The following is a 17,848-nucleotide window of genomic DNA, read 5'->3' on the forward strand; positions in this document are numbered from 1 at the left end:
CAAGGTTTTTATTTAAAGTAACTAATGCATGTAATATGACAACTTAAGTACTGATTCCGGTGATTACTTGAGCAATAATAGGAACTTAGCATTCTATTATCAAATACATATACATCTGTATGTACAGGTAGCTTTTTCCTAAAATAGCAACGAAATTCACATTTTTGTTAATTCTTCAAAAGTCACAATATATATCATGTATATTATAAATGCACACAATAATTTCTAAATTAAAGTATTTTTATGTTTGGTCCCTTATATATATATATAAAGTATTGCTATGAATTTCTTTTAATCTTTATTCTATATTGGCTAGAGGTACAGATGGAGGGTTCAGAAATCTCACAAAACATGTATAATCACTCAGCATTTTTGAACCTGTCCCTCTGGCCTTTGTTAGTTTTGTATGTTTTTTTAATTCTAGTTCATTTATATGTTTTGGAGTTTAGTGTGACGTCCACTTTCACTCAACTAATACACAATTTTTATTAGGGGTCAGCTGAGGACCACATCTAGTGTGAGATTTTCTCGCTGTGTTGAAGACCCACTGGTGTCCTTTGGCTGTTGTCTCTTTAACATTATTCCCCATTTCCATTCTCAATTCTATATATATTAGACTGTGTAGGGTGCTCTTTAACATTATCCCAATTTCCATTCTCAATTCTATATATATTAGACTGTGTAGGGTGCTCTTTAACATTATCCCAATTTCCATTCTCAATTCTATATATATTAGACTGTGTAGGGTGCTCTGTAACATTATTCCCTATTTCCATTCTCAATTCTATTTATATTACACTGTGTGGGGTGCTCTTTAATATTATTCCCCATTTCCATTCTCAATTCTATATATATTTCACTGTGTGGGGTGCTATATTTTATTGATTTCAGAAATTTGTTCTGATTGAACAGAAGTTTAGTTTAAACAGGCTGAATTATTAAACACTATTGACTGTGTCTGTAAACCGTGGGACAATAATAATTGGAATAACTGTACAGTATGCCATGATTTGATGTTTAATTACAATCAGATTAAATTTATATGCAAATAATGTAGACATTTAGTATCCTGTTCTTCCTTATGGAATTACTTGTGCAAGTAAAATAAAAATATAAAAATAAGGAGAGGTCAGGTACATTTGCCGATGAGACAACTTTCCACGAAATCAAGTTGAAGTAAGCAATTATAGCTATTTATATAGGCAACTGGAGGGCCTTCAACAATGAGAAACCCATACCTCACACCCAGGTATAAAAGGCCCTGACAGAAAAATAGAAAACAAGAAAACAAGAAAACAAATGGCATGATTTATAACAAAACAATATACGAAAAACTGATATGACAGACATGAACCAATGACAACCACTGAATATAGACTCCTTACTTGGGACCCGAGCACATAAAAAATGTGTCATGTATCAAGTGGAATTATAGATGCAGAGTGCTGACCACCAAAGAAGTGTGTATATTGTATTAAACAGTACATTTTACAGTCATCACTAAAACAATAGGTTTTTCATATGTGTAACAAGTGGAAGCAAACTAGCTATAAATTCACACTTAGTATAACAGCCCTCAATATGGCATCATGTGGTTCCAGGGCTGATATCTGGTTATTAGCCCTCAATATGGCATAATGTGGTTGCAGGGCTGATATCTGGTTATTGGCCCTCAATATGGCATCATGTGGTTGGGCTGATATCTGGTTATTAGCCCTCAACATAGCATCATGTGGTTGGACTGATATCTGGTTATTAGCCCTCAATATGGCATCATGTTGTTGGGCTGATATCTAGTTATTATTTAAGCCCTCAATATGGCATCATGTGGTTGCAGGGCTGATATCTGGTTATTAGCCCTCAATATGGCATCATGTGGTTGCAGGGCTGATATCTGGTTATTAGCCCTCAATATGGCATCATGTGGTTGCAGGGCTGATACCTGTGTTTTGGAAGGGTTTTGGAAGGGTTAATTAGCGCTTTTTTTAAATAAAGGTAATATATACTTAAAGCACAAAGGGCTACACACTTGTATATGGACCATTATGTTGAGTCACTTAAGTAACGAAACAGTATGGTTTGCTGGAATTTGTCTAATGAAAGATGGCTGTTTGTAAAACCTTTAAGGTTTTAAGCAAGAACTGGCATCTAAAGAATAAAATAGTTTAAAAGCTTATCAAAATATAAAAACGATGTTCCAAATAACCAAATACCAAACTAAGTGTTAACCTCATCAGTACGATCCAGAAACAGCTGATCTACAATATAGACTCAAATATTACATTTATGTACTAAACTCTAAAGTTAGACAAATTCCTTAGTTTCACTCAGGCATCTCCATGATCACTGTAAATCATACTATTTCCATACACTGACATTATCCCCCCTTTTATTTAATTTTGAACTCCTTTCTCCTCTGTTTATATTTTTGTCGTAGCTTATGTTGTTTAAATGGCTGTCCAATTTACAGCAAAATTTGGTTTGACTTAATAATATGGCAATACCTTTCTGCTTAACAATATGGCAATGATACCACATCTCCTTATTTTTATAATAGTTAATAAATAAACAATAAAATTAGAAACTAGACTTTAATACCACTGATACTCTTAAATTTTGTTTTCTAACTTGACACCTGAGAATAGGTATGATAAGATCGTTATTAATTGAAGACAGGTAATGAGAAACGGCCATTAAGAGGACTGTATCTGTCACGTTCTGCTGCAAGGTAAAGATATCAAACACTTATTGCTATGAAAAGATGGAAATATTCATATCAAACATTTATTGCTATGAAAAGATGGAAATATTCATATCAAACTTATATTGCTATGAAAAGATGGAAATATTCATATCAAACATTTATTGCTATGAAAAGATGGAAATATTCATATCAAACTTATATTGCTATGAAAAGATGGAAATATTCATATCAAACTTATATTGCTATGAAAAGATGGGAATATTCATATCAAACTTATATTGCTATGAAAAGATGGAAATATTCATATCAAACTTATATTGCTATGAAAAGATGGAAATATTCATATCAAACTTATATTGCTATGAAAAGATGGAAATATTCATATCAAACTTATATTGCTATGAAAAGATGGAAATATTCATATCAAACTTATATTGCTATGAAAAGATGGGAATATTCATATCAAACTTATATTGCTTTCTTATTAGTTATAATCACTTACTGAGGTTTTACAAGGCTAATAGTCAATACTTTACTACGTTTCCAACACGGGCAACAGATTTAAAACAAAAGTAGTATTTTTTTTAATTCTAAAATAAATTCTTAGACATGTTAGATCTATTTTAAGATATTTCATGTCTAAGATTTTGGGGGGAAGTTATGTATAAAATATTTATAATAAAAAAAAATAGATTTTGGTTGTCTACTTTTTAATATTTAGGTATTCACATCAGAAATTGAAATAGGAAGCCATGTTTGTGGTTTTTATTATCATGGTTGTAAAAAAAAAAAACTACGGCAAAGGTATCATAATTTTATGATTTTCATTGTTAAAAACTGTGAAATTTCTAGTATTAAAATTTGTTGTTTTAATTCTTATTTTTCAAAATCTAAGAACATAGTTATAGGAGGAATATACTTTAATATTCATATTCAAAATTTATCAAAATACTTTTTATTTTATTTGTCTCAGTTTTCAGAAGTTCAAATCAAAAGAATAATGTTGAACTAATATGCATATTTATAATTGCTAAACTAACAATAATGGCATGTATCAACTTAAATTAAAAAATCTATTTTCCACCAAATAAGTTAGGAGTTAGATTTGATTTATGAAAATTTGTTGGGTTTTTTTCTTATGAGAAACAGAACAAACAAACTATTTTTCAAATAAATTAATAATCTGATCCTTCACTTTATATTTAAAAATTTCAGGACATTTTCTAAATGTTAAGAAATTCATGTCATAATAGCTCAGAAAAAGTTACAAAAAAATTCATTGTGATATTATTGATAATTATATATAAATATCTACCCGAGGAATATTTCACCAAATAAGTATTTCTATCTAGATATACCTGGTGCTAATTAGGCCAGGTGTTCACACACACGACTTCACAGCTTCCCCTTACGCTATTGATTTACACAGATGTAACACAATCATATACTTATCATTAGATATCATTAACACATTCAGACAGATGGACAATAAATAGTTGTGATACACGACCATTTAAAAGAACAATTATATATCAATGGACGAAAAAAAATAGCTGTGATACACGATTTCTTAAAAGTACCATTTTATATAAATGGATGAAAAAAATAAAGCTGGCCCTCCAATTAACAACTAAAGTTGAGAATGGAAATGGGGAATCGATGTGTCAAGGAGACAACAACCCGACCAAAGAGCAGAAAAAAGTTGAAGGTCATCAATGGGTCTTCAACACAGCAAAAAAAATCCCCCACCAGAAGGCCTGCTTCAGCTGGTCTCTAAACAAAGTGATAATGGACTTCATACTACTGTCCAAAATATATAAGTGAACTAAATTTTAATAAAACATATGTTTTGCTGGAAGTATAGTCTGTAGCTAGATTTATGCACAGCGCCTTACACATACAACTGTTTGCTATATAATGTTACCATATTTCTTTTAGACGTATATAATAAAGCTTCTTTTGGTCAAATTGCATGAAGGTTTTTCAAAAGCTTACCTTTTTACCATTAACACTCAGAGAAAATAGATACACCCATTGTAATGTTGGTTTAAACTAACCTTTTTACCATTATCACTCAGAGAAGATAGACACACCCATTGTAATTTTGTTATAAACTTACCTTTTTACAATTTACACTCAGAGAAGACAGGTACACCCATTGTAATGTTGGTATAAACTTACCTTTTTACCATTAACACTAAGATAAGACAGGTAAACCCATTGTAATGTTGGTATAAACTTACCTTTTTACCATTAAGACTAAGAGAAGACAGGTACACCCATTGTAATGTTGGTATAAACTTACCTTTTTACCATTAACACTGAGAGAAGACAGATTAATTCATTGTAATGTTGGTATAAACTTACCTTTTTACCATTAACACTGAGAGAAGACAGATACACCCATTGTAATGTTGGTACATGTATTAACTTACCTTTTTACCATTAACACTAAGAGAAGACAGATACACCCATTGTAATGTTGGTATAAACTTACCTTTTTACCATTAACACTGAGAGAAGACAGATAAACCAATTGTAATGTTGGTATAAACTCACCATTTACCATTAACACTGAGAGAAGATAGATACACCTATTGTAATGTTGGTATAAACTCACCTTTTTACCATTAACACTGAGAGAAGACAGGTAAACCCATTGTAATGTTGATATAAACTTACCTTTTTACCATTATCACTGAAAGAAGACAGGTAAACCCATTGTAATGTTGGTATAAACTGACCTTTTTACCATTAACACTGAGAGAAGATAGATACACCCATTGTTATGTTGGTATAAACTGACCTTTTTACCATTAACACTCAGAAAAGACAGATACACCCATTGTAATGTTGGTATAAACTTACCTTTTTACCATTAACATTCAGAAAAGACAGATACACCCATTGTTATGTTGGTATAAACTTACCTTTTTACCATTAACACTCAGAAAAGACAGATACACCCATTGTAATGTTGGTATAAACTTACCTTTTTATCATTAACACTAAGAGAAGACAGGTAAACCCATTGTAATGTTGGTATAAACTTACCTTTTTATCATTTACACTCAGAGAAGACAGATAAACCCATTGTAATGTTGGTATAAACTTACCTTTTTACCATTAACACTGAGAGAAGACAGATAAACCCATTGTAATGTTGGTATAAACTTACCTTTTTACCATTGACACTGAGAGAAGACAGGTAAACCCATTGTAACATTGGTATAAACTTACCTTTTTACCATTAACACTCAGAGAAGATAGATTTACCCATTGTAATGTTGGTATAAACTCGCCTTTTTACCATTAACACTGAGAGAAGACAGGTAAACCCATTGTAATGTTGGTATAAACTCACCTTTTTACCATTAACACTCAGAGAAGATAGATACACCCATTGAAATGTTGGTATAAACTTACCTTTTTACCATTAACACTCAGAGAAGATAGATGTATACACCCATTGCAATGTTGGTATAAACTTACCTTTAACCCTTTCCTCCATAATGACGCTTTTTGACGCCACCCCCTTTACTCCATAATGACGCCTTTTGACGCCTGTGTAGTACCTCAGTTGAAACACTTTGACTACAAAGTGTCTGTAGTAGACTAAACAAAATTTGTATCCAATATGAAAAGGAATATCATAGGAATGTCTGACTTAAATTTATTTGATGAAATATTTGTTTTTCACAATGCATTAATACTTTAAAGTATATTTTCAGCATTTTATTGAAAAATCCTATGCGAATCAGGTATGCAAAAAAAAAAATCAATGGAGGAAAGGGTTAAACCATTAACACTGAAAGAAGACAGGTAAACCCATTGTAATGTTGGTATAAACTGACCTTTTAACCATTAACACTGAGAGAAGATAGAAACACCCATTGTTATGTTGGTATAAACTCACCTTTTTACCATTAACACTCAGAAAAGACAGATACACCCATTGTAATGTTGGTATAAACTTACCTTTTTACCATTAACACTAAGAGAAGACAGGTAAACCCATTGTAATGTTGGTATAAACTCGCCTTTTTACCATTTACACTCAGAGAAGACAGATAAACCCATTGTGATGTTGGTATAAACTTACCTTTTTACCATTAACACTGAGATAAGACAGATAAACCTATTGTGATGTTGGTATAAACTTACCTTTTTACCATTAACACTGAGATAAGACAGGTAAACCCATTGTAATGTTGGTATAAACTTACCTTTTTACCATTAACACTGAGAGAAGACAGGTAAACCCATTGTAATGTTGGTATAAACTTACCTTTTTACCATTAACACTGAGAGAAGACAGGTACACCCATTGTAATGTTGGTATAAACTCGCCTTTTTACCATTAACACTAAGAGAAGACAGGTAAACCCATTGTAATGTTGGTATAAACTCACCTTTTTACCATTAACACTGAGAGAAGACAGGTACACCCATTGTAATGTTGGTATAAACTCACCTTTTTACCATTAACACTGAGAGAAGACAGGTACACCCATTGAAATGTTGGTATAAACTCGCCTTTTTACCATTAACACTGAGAGAAGACAGGTAAACCCATTGTAATATTGGTATAAACTTACCTTTTTACCATTAACACTGAGAGAAGACAGGTACACCCATTGTAATGTTGGTATAAACTCACCTTTTTACCATTAACACTGAGAGAAGACAGGTACACCCATTGAAATGTTGGTATAAACTCGCCTTTTTACCATTAACACTAAGAGAAGACAGGTACACCCATTGTAATGTTGGTATAAACTCACCTTTTTACCATTAACACTGAGAGAAGACAGATACACCCATTGTAATGTTGGTATAAACTTACCTTTATACCATTAACACTGAGAGAAGACAGATACACCCATTGTAATGTTGGTATAAACTCACCTTTTTACCATTAACACTAAGAGAAGACAGGTAAACCAATTGTATGTTGGTATAAACTTACCTTTTTACCATTAACACTGAGAGAAGACAGGTAAACCCATTGTAATGTTGGTATAAACTTACCTTTTTACCATTAACACTGAGAGAAGATAGCTAAACCCATTGTAATGTTGGTATAAACTTACCTTTTACAATTTACACTGAGAGAAGACAGATACACCCATTGTAATGTTGGTATAAACTTACCTTTTTACCATTAACACTGAGAGAAGACAGGTACACCCATTGTAATGTTGGTATAAACTTACCTTTTTACCATTAACACTGAGAGAAGACACCCATTGTAATGTTGGTATAAACTCACCTTTTTACCATTAACACTGAGAGAAGACAGGTACACCCATTGTAATGTTGGTATAAACTTACCTTTTTACCATTAACACTGAGAGGAGACAGATACACCCATTGTAATGTTGGTATAAACTTACCTTTTTACCATTAACACTGAGAGAAGATAGATACACCCATGGTAATGTTGGTATAAACTGACCTTTTTACCATTAACACTGAGAGAAGACAGGTAAACCCATTGTAATGTTGGTATAAACTTACCTTTTTACCATTAACACTGAGAGAAGACAGATTAACCCATTGTAATGTTGGTATAAACTTACCTTTTTACCATTAACACTGAGAGAAGACAGGTACACACATTGTAATGTTGGTATAAACTCACCTTTTTACCATTAACACTGAGAGAAGACAGGTAAACCCATTGTAATGTTGGTATAAACTTACCTTTTTACCATTAACACTGAGAGAAGACAGATTAACCCATTGTAATGTTGGTATAAACTTACCTTTTTACCATTAACACTCAGAGAAGATAGATGTATACACCCATTGCAATGTTGGTATAAACTTACCTTTAACCCTTTCCTCCATAATGACGCTTTTTGACGCCACCCCCTTTACTCCATAATGACGCCTTTTGACGCCTGTGTAGTACCTCAGTTGAAACACTTTGACTACAAAGTGTCTGTAGTAGACTAAACAAAATTTGTATCCAATATGAAAAGGAATATCATAGGAATGTCTGACTTAAATTTATTTGATGAAATATTTGTTTTTCACAATGCATTAATACTTTAAAGTATATTTTCAGCATTTTATTGAAAAATCCTATGCGAATCAGGTATGCAAAAAAAAAAATCAATGGAGGAAAGGGTTAAACCATTAACACTGAAAGAAGACAGGTAAACCCATTGTAATGTTGGTATAAACTGACCTTTTAACCATTAACACTGAGAGAAGATAGAAACACCCATTGTTATGTTGGTATAAACTCACCTTTTTACCATTAACACTCAGAAAAGACAGATACACCCATTGTAATGTTGGTATAAACTTACCTTTTTACCATTAACACTAAGAGAAGACAGGTAAACCCATTGTAATGTTGGTATAAACTCGCCTTTTTACCATTTACACTCAGAGAAGACAGATAAACCCATTGTGATGTTGGTATAAACTTACCTTTTTACCATTAACACTGAGATAAGACAGATAAACCTATTGTGATGTTGGTATAAACTTACCTTTTTACCATTAACACTGAGATAAGACAGGTAAACCCATTGTAATGTTGGTATAAACTTACCTTTTTACCATTAACACTGAGAGAAGACAGGTAAACCCATTGTAATGTTGGTATAAACTTACCTTTTTACCATTAACACTGAGAGAAGACAGGTAAACCCATTGTAATGTTGGTATAAACTTACCTTTTTACCATTAACACTGAGAGAAGACAGGTACACCCATTGTAATGTTGGTATAAACTCGCCTTTTTACCATTAACACTAAGAGAAGACAGGTAAACCCATTGTAATGTTGGTATAAACTCACCTTTTTACCATTAACACTGAGAGAAGACAGGTACACCCATTGTAATGTTGGTATAAACTCACCTTTTTACCATTAACACTGAGAGAAGACAGGTACACCCATTGAAATGTTGGTATAAACTCGCCTTTTTACCATTAACACTGAGAGAAGACAGGTAAACCCATTGTAATATTGGTATAAACTTACCTTTTTACCATTAACACTGAGAGAAGACAGGTACACCCATTGTAATGTTGGTATAAACTCACCTTTTTACCATTAACACTGAGAGAAGACAGGTACACCCATTGAAATGTTGGTATAAACTCGCCTTTTTACCATTAACACTAAGAGAAGACAGGTACACCCATTGTAATGTTGGTATAAACTCACCTTTTTACCATTAACACTGAGAGAAGACAGATACACCCATTGTAATGTTGGTATAAACTTACCTTTATACCATTAACACTGAGAGAAGACAGATACACCCATTGTAATGTTGGTATAAACTCACCTTTTTACCATTAACACTAAGAGAAGACAGGTAAACCAATTGTATGTTGGTATAAACTTACCTTTTTACCATTAACACTGAGAGAAGACAGGTAAACCCATTGTAATGTTGGTATAAACTTACCTTTTTACCATTAACACTGAGAGAAGATAGCTAAACCCATTGTAATGTTGGTATAAACTTACCTTTTACAATTTACACTGAGAGAAGACAGATACACCCATTGTAATGTTGGTATAAACTTACCTTTTTACCATTAACACTGAGAGAAGACAGGTACACCCATTGTAATGTTGGTATAAACTTACCTTTTTACCATTAACACTGAGAGAAGACACCCATTGTAATGTTGGTATAAACTCACCTTTTTACCATTAACACTGAGAGAAGACAGGTACACCCATTGTAATGTTGGTATAAACTTACCTTTTTACCATTAACACTGAGAGGAGACAGATACACCCATTGTAATGTTGGTATAAACTTACCTTTTTACCATTAACACTGAGAGAAGATAGATACACCCATGGTAATGTTGGTATAAACTGACCTTTTTACCATTAACACTGAGAGAAGACAGGTAAACCCATTGTAATGTTGGTATAAACTTACCTTTTTACCATTAACACTGAGAGAAGACAGATTAACCCATTGTAATGTTGGTATAAACTTACCTTTTTACCATTAACACTGAGAGAAGACAGGTACACACATTGTAATGTTGGTATAAACTCACCTTTTTACCATTAACACTGAGAGAAGACAGGTAAACCCATTGTAATGTTGGTATAAACTTACCTTTTTACCATTAACACTGAGAGAAGACAGATTAACCCATTGTAATGTTGGTATAAACTTACCTTTTTACCATTAACACTGAGAGAAGACAGGTACACACATTGTAATGTTGGTATAAACTCACCTTTTTACCATTAACACTGAGAGAAGACAGGTAAACCCATTGTAATGTTAGTATAAACTCACCTTTTTACCATTAACACTGAGAGAAGACAGGTAAACCCATTGTAATGTTGGTATAAACTCACCTTTTTACCATTAACACTGAGAGAAGACAGGTAAACCCATTGTAATGTTGGTATAAACTCACCTTTTAACCATTAACACTGAGAGATGACAGGTAAACCCATTGTAATGTTGGTATAAACTCACCTTTTTACCATTAACACTGAGAGATGACAGGTACACCCATTGTAATGTTGGTGTAAACTCACCTTTTTACCATTAACACTGAGAGAGGACAGGTAAACCCATTGTAATGTTGGTATAAACTCACCTTTTTACCATTAACACTGAGAGATGACAGGTAAACCAAATGTAATGTTGGTATAAACTTACCTTTTTACAATTAACACTGAGAGAAGACAGGTACACCCATTGTAATGTTGGTATAAACTTACCTTTTTACCATTAACACTGAGAGAAGACAGGTACACCCATTGTAATGTTGGTATAAACTTACCTTTTTACCATTAACACTGAGAGAAGACAGGTAAACCCATTGTAATGTTGGTATAAACTCACCTTTTTACCATTAACACTGAGAGAAGACAGGTACACCCATTGTAATGTTGGTATAAACTCACCTTTTTACCATTAACACTGAGAGAAGACAGGTAAACCCATTGTAATGTTGGTATAAACTCACCTTTTTACCATTAACACTGAGAAAAGACAGGTAAACCCATTGTAATGTTGGTATAAACTCACCTTTTTACCATTAACACTGAGAGAAGACAGGTAAACCCATTGTAATGTTGGTATAAACTTACCTTTTTACCATTAACACTGAGAGAAGACAGGTACACCCATTGTAATGTTGGTATAAACTTACCTTTTTACCATTAACACTGAGAGAAGACAGGTACACCCATTGTATGTTGGTATAAACTTACCTTTTTACCATTAACACTGAGAGAAGACAGGTACACACATTGTAATGTTGGTATAAACTCACCTTTTTACCATTAACACTGAGAGAAGACAGGTAAACCCATTGTAATGTTAGTATAAACTCACCTTTTTACCATTAACACTGAGAGAAGACAGGTAAACCCATTGTAATGTTGGTATAAACTCACCTTTTTACCATTAACACTGAGAGAAGACAGGTAAACCCATTGTAATGTTGGTATAAACTCACCTTTTTACCATTAACACTGAGAGAAGACAGGTAAACCCATTGTAATGTTGGTATAAACTTACCTTTTTACCATTAACACTGAGAGAAGACAGGTACACCCATTGTAATGTTGGTATAAACTTACCTTTTTACCATTAACACTGAGAGAAGACAGGTACACCCATTGTATGTTGGTATAAACTTACCTTTTTACCATTAACACTGAGAGAAGACAGGTAAACCCATTGTAATGTTGGTATTAACTCACCTTTTTACCATTAACACTGATAGAAGACAGGTACACCCATTGTAATGTTGGTATAAACTTACCTTTTTACCATTAACACTGAGAGAAGACAGGTACACCCATTGTAATGTTGGTATAAACTCACCTTTTTACCATTAACACTGAGAGAAGACAGGTACACCCATTGTAATGTTGGTATAAACTCCAGTGCAAACAATCTGAGTCCTGGTTGATTAGATCTGTAAAACTCAAACAACTGATGACAGATCGGATCTAGAACCTACAAAATAAAATAAATCTGAATAAAACTCAAAATACTGATGACAGATCGGATCTAGAACCTACAAAATAAAATAAATCTGAATAGAACAATAAATGAGGAATTTGTACATTGGTACATTCATATGATGAAGACATAATCTTTCAATCAGTTTAATTAAGGGTTGAGCTGGCATGTCAGTAACTGCTAGTAGTCTGTTGCAATTTATGTATTATTGTCATTTTGTTTATTTCATTTTGTTACATCTTCTGACATCAGACTCGGACTTCTCTTTTACTGAATTTTAATGTGAGTATTGTTATGAGTTTACTTATCTCCATTTGCTAGAAGCATGTTTAACCCCGCCACAATTTTGCGCCTGTCCCAAGTCATGAGCCTCTTCCCTTTGTTAGTCTTGTTTAAAATTTAATTTTAGTTTCTTATGTTTAATCCGGAGTTTTCTATTATTGCTGTACTAGTAATGTATTATATGTTTTTAAAGTGGCCACCTGAAAGACACCTACAGGGGCTGGAGTTTCTCGCAACATTGAAGACCCATTGGTGGCCTCGGCTGTTGTTTGCTCTGTGGTCGGGGCCGTTGTTGTCGCTTTGACACATTCCCCATTTCCTTTCTCAATTTTATTGGACATATATATTGACTATGCTTACATATAATGTTATAAAGGGACATAACACAAGAATGTTAAAAGTGATAAGGCCAAAATTTTTACTTGATCTGCATGTTGTGGTAATTATATTGTTATCAGTTATATAAGGCCAGACTTTTTTTATTATCTGTTTAACGAGAAAATTTGTAAAAAAATAGGGTCGAGGGGACGAAATAAAAAAAAAAAAAAAGTGCAAAATTGGTCCAGTCGTCACTAAAAATAAAAATAAAACCAATCTAAGTGACCTTTTTTTTTTTTTTTTTTTAAAGAATTTATCAAAATACAAGAACAATGGAAGAAAATAGACCTCTAGATTTTGAGCTGGGCTACTAAAATTTTTATAAAAATTTAGTTCAAAATACAATCATCATTTAGGAATAATTTGGTCTGGGCTACCAGCTTGAGTTTCCTAAGTTTTATCCCTGTGTAGGGTGCAAACGTGTACTGTAGGGTGTGAACGTGAATAAAAAAGTGGTTTTTCAAATGATTTGGTCCCATCCATACACAAAATTCAAAAAGCATTATTGATTTTAATTGATATCTTTGATACTATTTTAATATGCATACTACGATACTATACTTCAAAGGAAAAATATAAACCCAAACTCTTCCAAAACGTTGACCGGCATGTCAGGTTCAACATCTGCCTCGTTGGTTATAATGCGGCTGATGCCAACATCTTCCAGTAACTGATTAGACAACATGACCCCGATCGTCTCATCTCTATTACACTTAACAAATTTGAGTGAACACGAACTTCTCTCTAGTGATCGGACTTAAAGTTTAATGTAAAAAACCGGTCCCTTCCCGGAAGTCGCAGTTTTGTTTGACCATGCGACAAGAGATAAATTAATAATCGCAGACCCGAACTCATACTTTTATTTTTTTTTTGAGGATTTCGTAACAGTCGGCGGAAAAAATAAAAATAAAAGTAGGAAGCACTACTTTTATTTTTATTCTGAAATCGGACAATGTGGAGTCGGCGGATCTCTTTAACAGATAATAAAAAAAGTCTGGCCTAACAGTGGATTGACACAAGTTTTAGTTGAAGAACAGAAACGAAAAAATCAGTGAATTTTCCATTTATAAAGGGGGAAAACCTCTAGAAAAGTAAACATGATGCCACCCAAATTCAAATTTGATATGTGTTAAGTGGTAGTAAGCAATGTGTATAAGTTTCATAAAATTTTGTTTTAGGCAAACTAAAGTAAGGGAACATGGAGAATGAAACCAATTTTGGGACGTAACGATATAAAGAGGTAAAGACATATGAGAGTAAAACATAAAAACCCCTCTGTTACAGCTATAAAAGGACATGTATCACTTAAGAACGGTAAAAATGTGATGCCACTTAACTTCAAATTGATCCTTTTTTTGGTGGTTATAAGCATTGTGTACAAGTTTTATAACATATGATTGAAGCTGAATGGAAACAAAAAATTCAGCATTTTTTATGTCTATAAAGGAGCATAACTCATGAACGTCAAAAGTGACATCACCCAAGCATTGTGTATACACTTTACAGCATTTGGTTGAGGCAAAGTTAAGTTAGAGAACAGAAACAAATTTTTGGGACAATTACCAGACAGAAAGGCAAGAGTAACATGTAATGCCCAAGCTGCTTTTACAGATAACCTGATCTGATAGTCAGAGCATGCCAGTATTGATATTCTGACTGGTACCCTAATTACCTCTGTCTTGTTATTCTGACTGGTACTAAAGTATCTTCAGTATTGAAAATAACTGTACAAGTACAATTGAGATTTCTGAATGGCAATCGAATAGTGCTGCATGAACCAGACTACTTTAATTATTAATGATCTAACTGGTACCCTAATTAATATATTATCATTGATCATCTCACTTCATCACAAAATAAACAGACCAGGACACAGATTCCACTAATGTCAACATCAATTATTAACATCTCTACTTAAATAGGGCTATAAACTTCAGATTTATATATCAAATGATATTTTCTCCTTTTTTTTTTATTTTTATAAATTAAATTTTCATTTGCAATTTCAATTATTTCCTATCAATCAAACTTGTGTTAACATTGCTGTTCCCAAACAATTCTTGTACTAAGTTTAAAATGTGTCAATCTACAGTCTTATGTAATGACTGATTCATTGATCTTGTAAGTAACAGAACATAGGGTGTAATTCCTCAATGACTGATTCATTGTTCTTGTAAGTAACAGAACATAGGGTGTAATTCCTCAATGACTGATTCATTGTTCTTGTAAGTAACAGAACATAGGGTGTAATTCCTCAATGACTGATTCATTGTTCTTGTAAGTAACAGAACATAGGGTGTAATTCCTCAATGACTGATTCATTGTTCTTGTAAGTAACAGAACATAGGGTGTAATTCCTCAATGACTGATTCATTGTTCTTGTAAGTAACAGAACATAGGGTGTAATTCCTCAATGACTGATTCATTGTTCTTGTAAGTAACAGAACATAGGGTGTAATTCCTCAATGACTGATTCATTGATCTTGTAAGTAACAGAACATAGGGTGTAATTCCTCAATGACTGATTCATTGTTCTTGTAAGTAACAGAACATAGGGTGTAATTCCTCAATGACTGATTCATTGTTCTTGTAAGTAACAGAACATAGGGTGTAATTCCTCAATGACTGATTCATTGTTCTTGTAAGTAACAGAACATAGGGTGTAATTCCTCAATGACTGATTCATTGTTCTTGTAAGTAACAGAACATAGGGTGTAATTCCTCAATGACTGATTCATTGATCTTGTAAGTAACAGAACATAGGGTGTAATTCCTCAATGACTGATTCATTGATCTTGTAAGTAACAGAACATAGGGTGTAATTCCTCAATGACTGATTCATTGTTCTTGTAAGTAACAGAACATAGGGTGTAATTCCTCAATGACTGATTCATTGTTCTTGTAAGTAACAGAACATAGGGTGTAATTCCTCAATGACTGATTCATTGTTCTTGTAAGTAACAGAACATAGGGTGTAATTCCTCAATGACTGATTCATTGTTCTTGTAAGTAACAGAACATAGGGTGTAATTCCTCAATGACTGATTCATTGATCTTGTAAGTAACAGAACATAGGGTGTAATTCCTCAATGACTGATTCATTGTTCTTGTAAGTAACAGAACATAGGGTGTAATTCCTCAATGACTGATTCATTGATCTTGTAAGTAACAGAACATAGGGTGTAATTCCTCAATGACTGATTCATTGATCTTGTAAGTAACAGAACATAGGGTGTAATTCCTCAATGACTGATTCATTGTTCTTGTAAGTAACAGAACATAGGGTGTAATTCCTCAATGACTGATTCATTGTTCTTGTAAGTAACAGAACATAGGGTGTAATTCCTCAATGACTGATTCATTGTTCTTGTAAGTAACAGAACATAGGGTGTAATTCCTCAATGACTGATTCATTGTTCTTGTAAGTAACAGAACATAGGGTGTAATTCCTCAATGACTGATTCATTGTTCTTGTAAGTAACAGAACATAGGGTGTAATTCCTCAATGACTGATTCATTGTTCTTGTAAGTAACAGAACATAGGGTGTAATTCCTCAATGACTGATTCATTGTTCTTGTAAGTAACAGAACATAGGGTGTAATTCCTCAATGACTGATTCATTGTTCTTGTAAGTAACAGAACATAGGGTGTAATTCCTCAATGACTGATTCATTGTTCTTGTAAGTAACAGAACATAGGGTGTAATTCCTCAATGACTGATTCATTGTTCTTGTAAGTAACAGAACATAGGGTGTAATTCCTCAATGACTGATTCATTGATCTTGTAAGTAACAGAACATAGGGTGTAATTCCTCAATGACTGATTCATTGTTCTTGTAAGTAACAGAACATAGGGTGTAATTCCTCAATGACTGATTCATTGTTCTTGTAAGTAACAGAACATAGGGTGTAATTCCTCAATGACTGATTCATTGTTCTTGTAAGTAACAGAACATAGGGTGTAATTCCTCAATGACTGATTCATTGATCTTGTAAGTAACAGAACATAGGGTGTAATTCCTCAATGACTGATTCATTGTTCTTGTAAGTAACAGAACATAGGGTGTAATTCCTCAATGACTGATTCATTGTTCTTGTAAGTAACAGAACATAGGGTGTAATTCCTCAATGACTGATTCATTGTTCTTGTAAGTAACAGAACATAGGGTGTAATTCCTCAATGACTGATTCATTGTTCTTGTAAGTAACAGAACATAGGGTGTAATTCCTCAATGACTGATTCATTGTTCTTGTAAGTAACAGAACATAGGGTGTAATTCCTCAATGACTGATTCATTGTTCTTGTAAGTAACAGAACATAGGGTGTAATTCCTCAATGACTGATTCATTGTTCTTGTAAGTAACAGAACATAGGGTGTAATTCCTCAATGAGAAAGGAAACCCAGCATCACAAAATAAACATATCTAAATCTCAGAACATATGTCTAATTATAATATCATCATATACCCAGCATCACAAAATAAACATATCTAGATC

The 17,848-nt window shown here is 33.1% G+C and overlaps 1 protein-coding gene across 1 annotated transcript in view; it reads right to left on the reverse strand.

Annotated features, from left to right (window-relative positions):
- The window catches only part of LOC134695469 (hyccin-like), a 74,269-nt gene that overhangs the window by 40,091 nt on the left and 16,330 nt on the right, over positions 1 to 17,848 (reverse strand). The window contains exon 4 of the mRNA XM_063556739.1: positions 12,549 to 12,683. Within this exon, the coding sequence (XP_063412809.1) occupies positions 12,549 to 12,683 (135 nt within the window). The remainder of the gene's footprint in view (positions 1 to 12,548; positions 12,684 to 17,848) is intronic.

Source organism: Mytilus trossulus, chromosome 13, assembly GCF_036588685.1.
Source record: "Mytilus trossulus isolate FHL-02 chromosome 13, PNRI_Mtr1.1.1.hap1, whole genome shotgun sequence".
NCBI lineage: Eukaryota > Metazoa > Mollusca > Bivalvia > Mytilida > Mytilidae > Mytilus > Mytilus trossulus.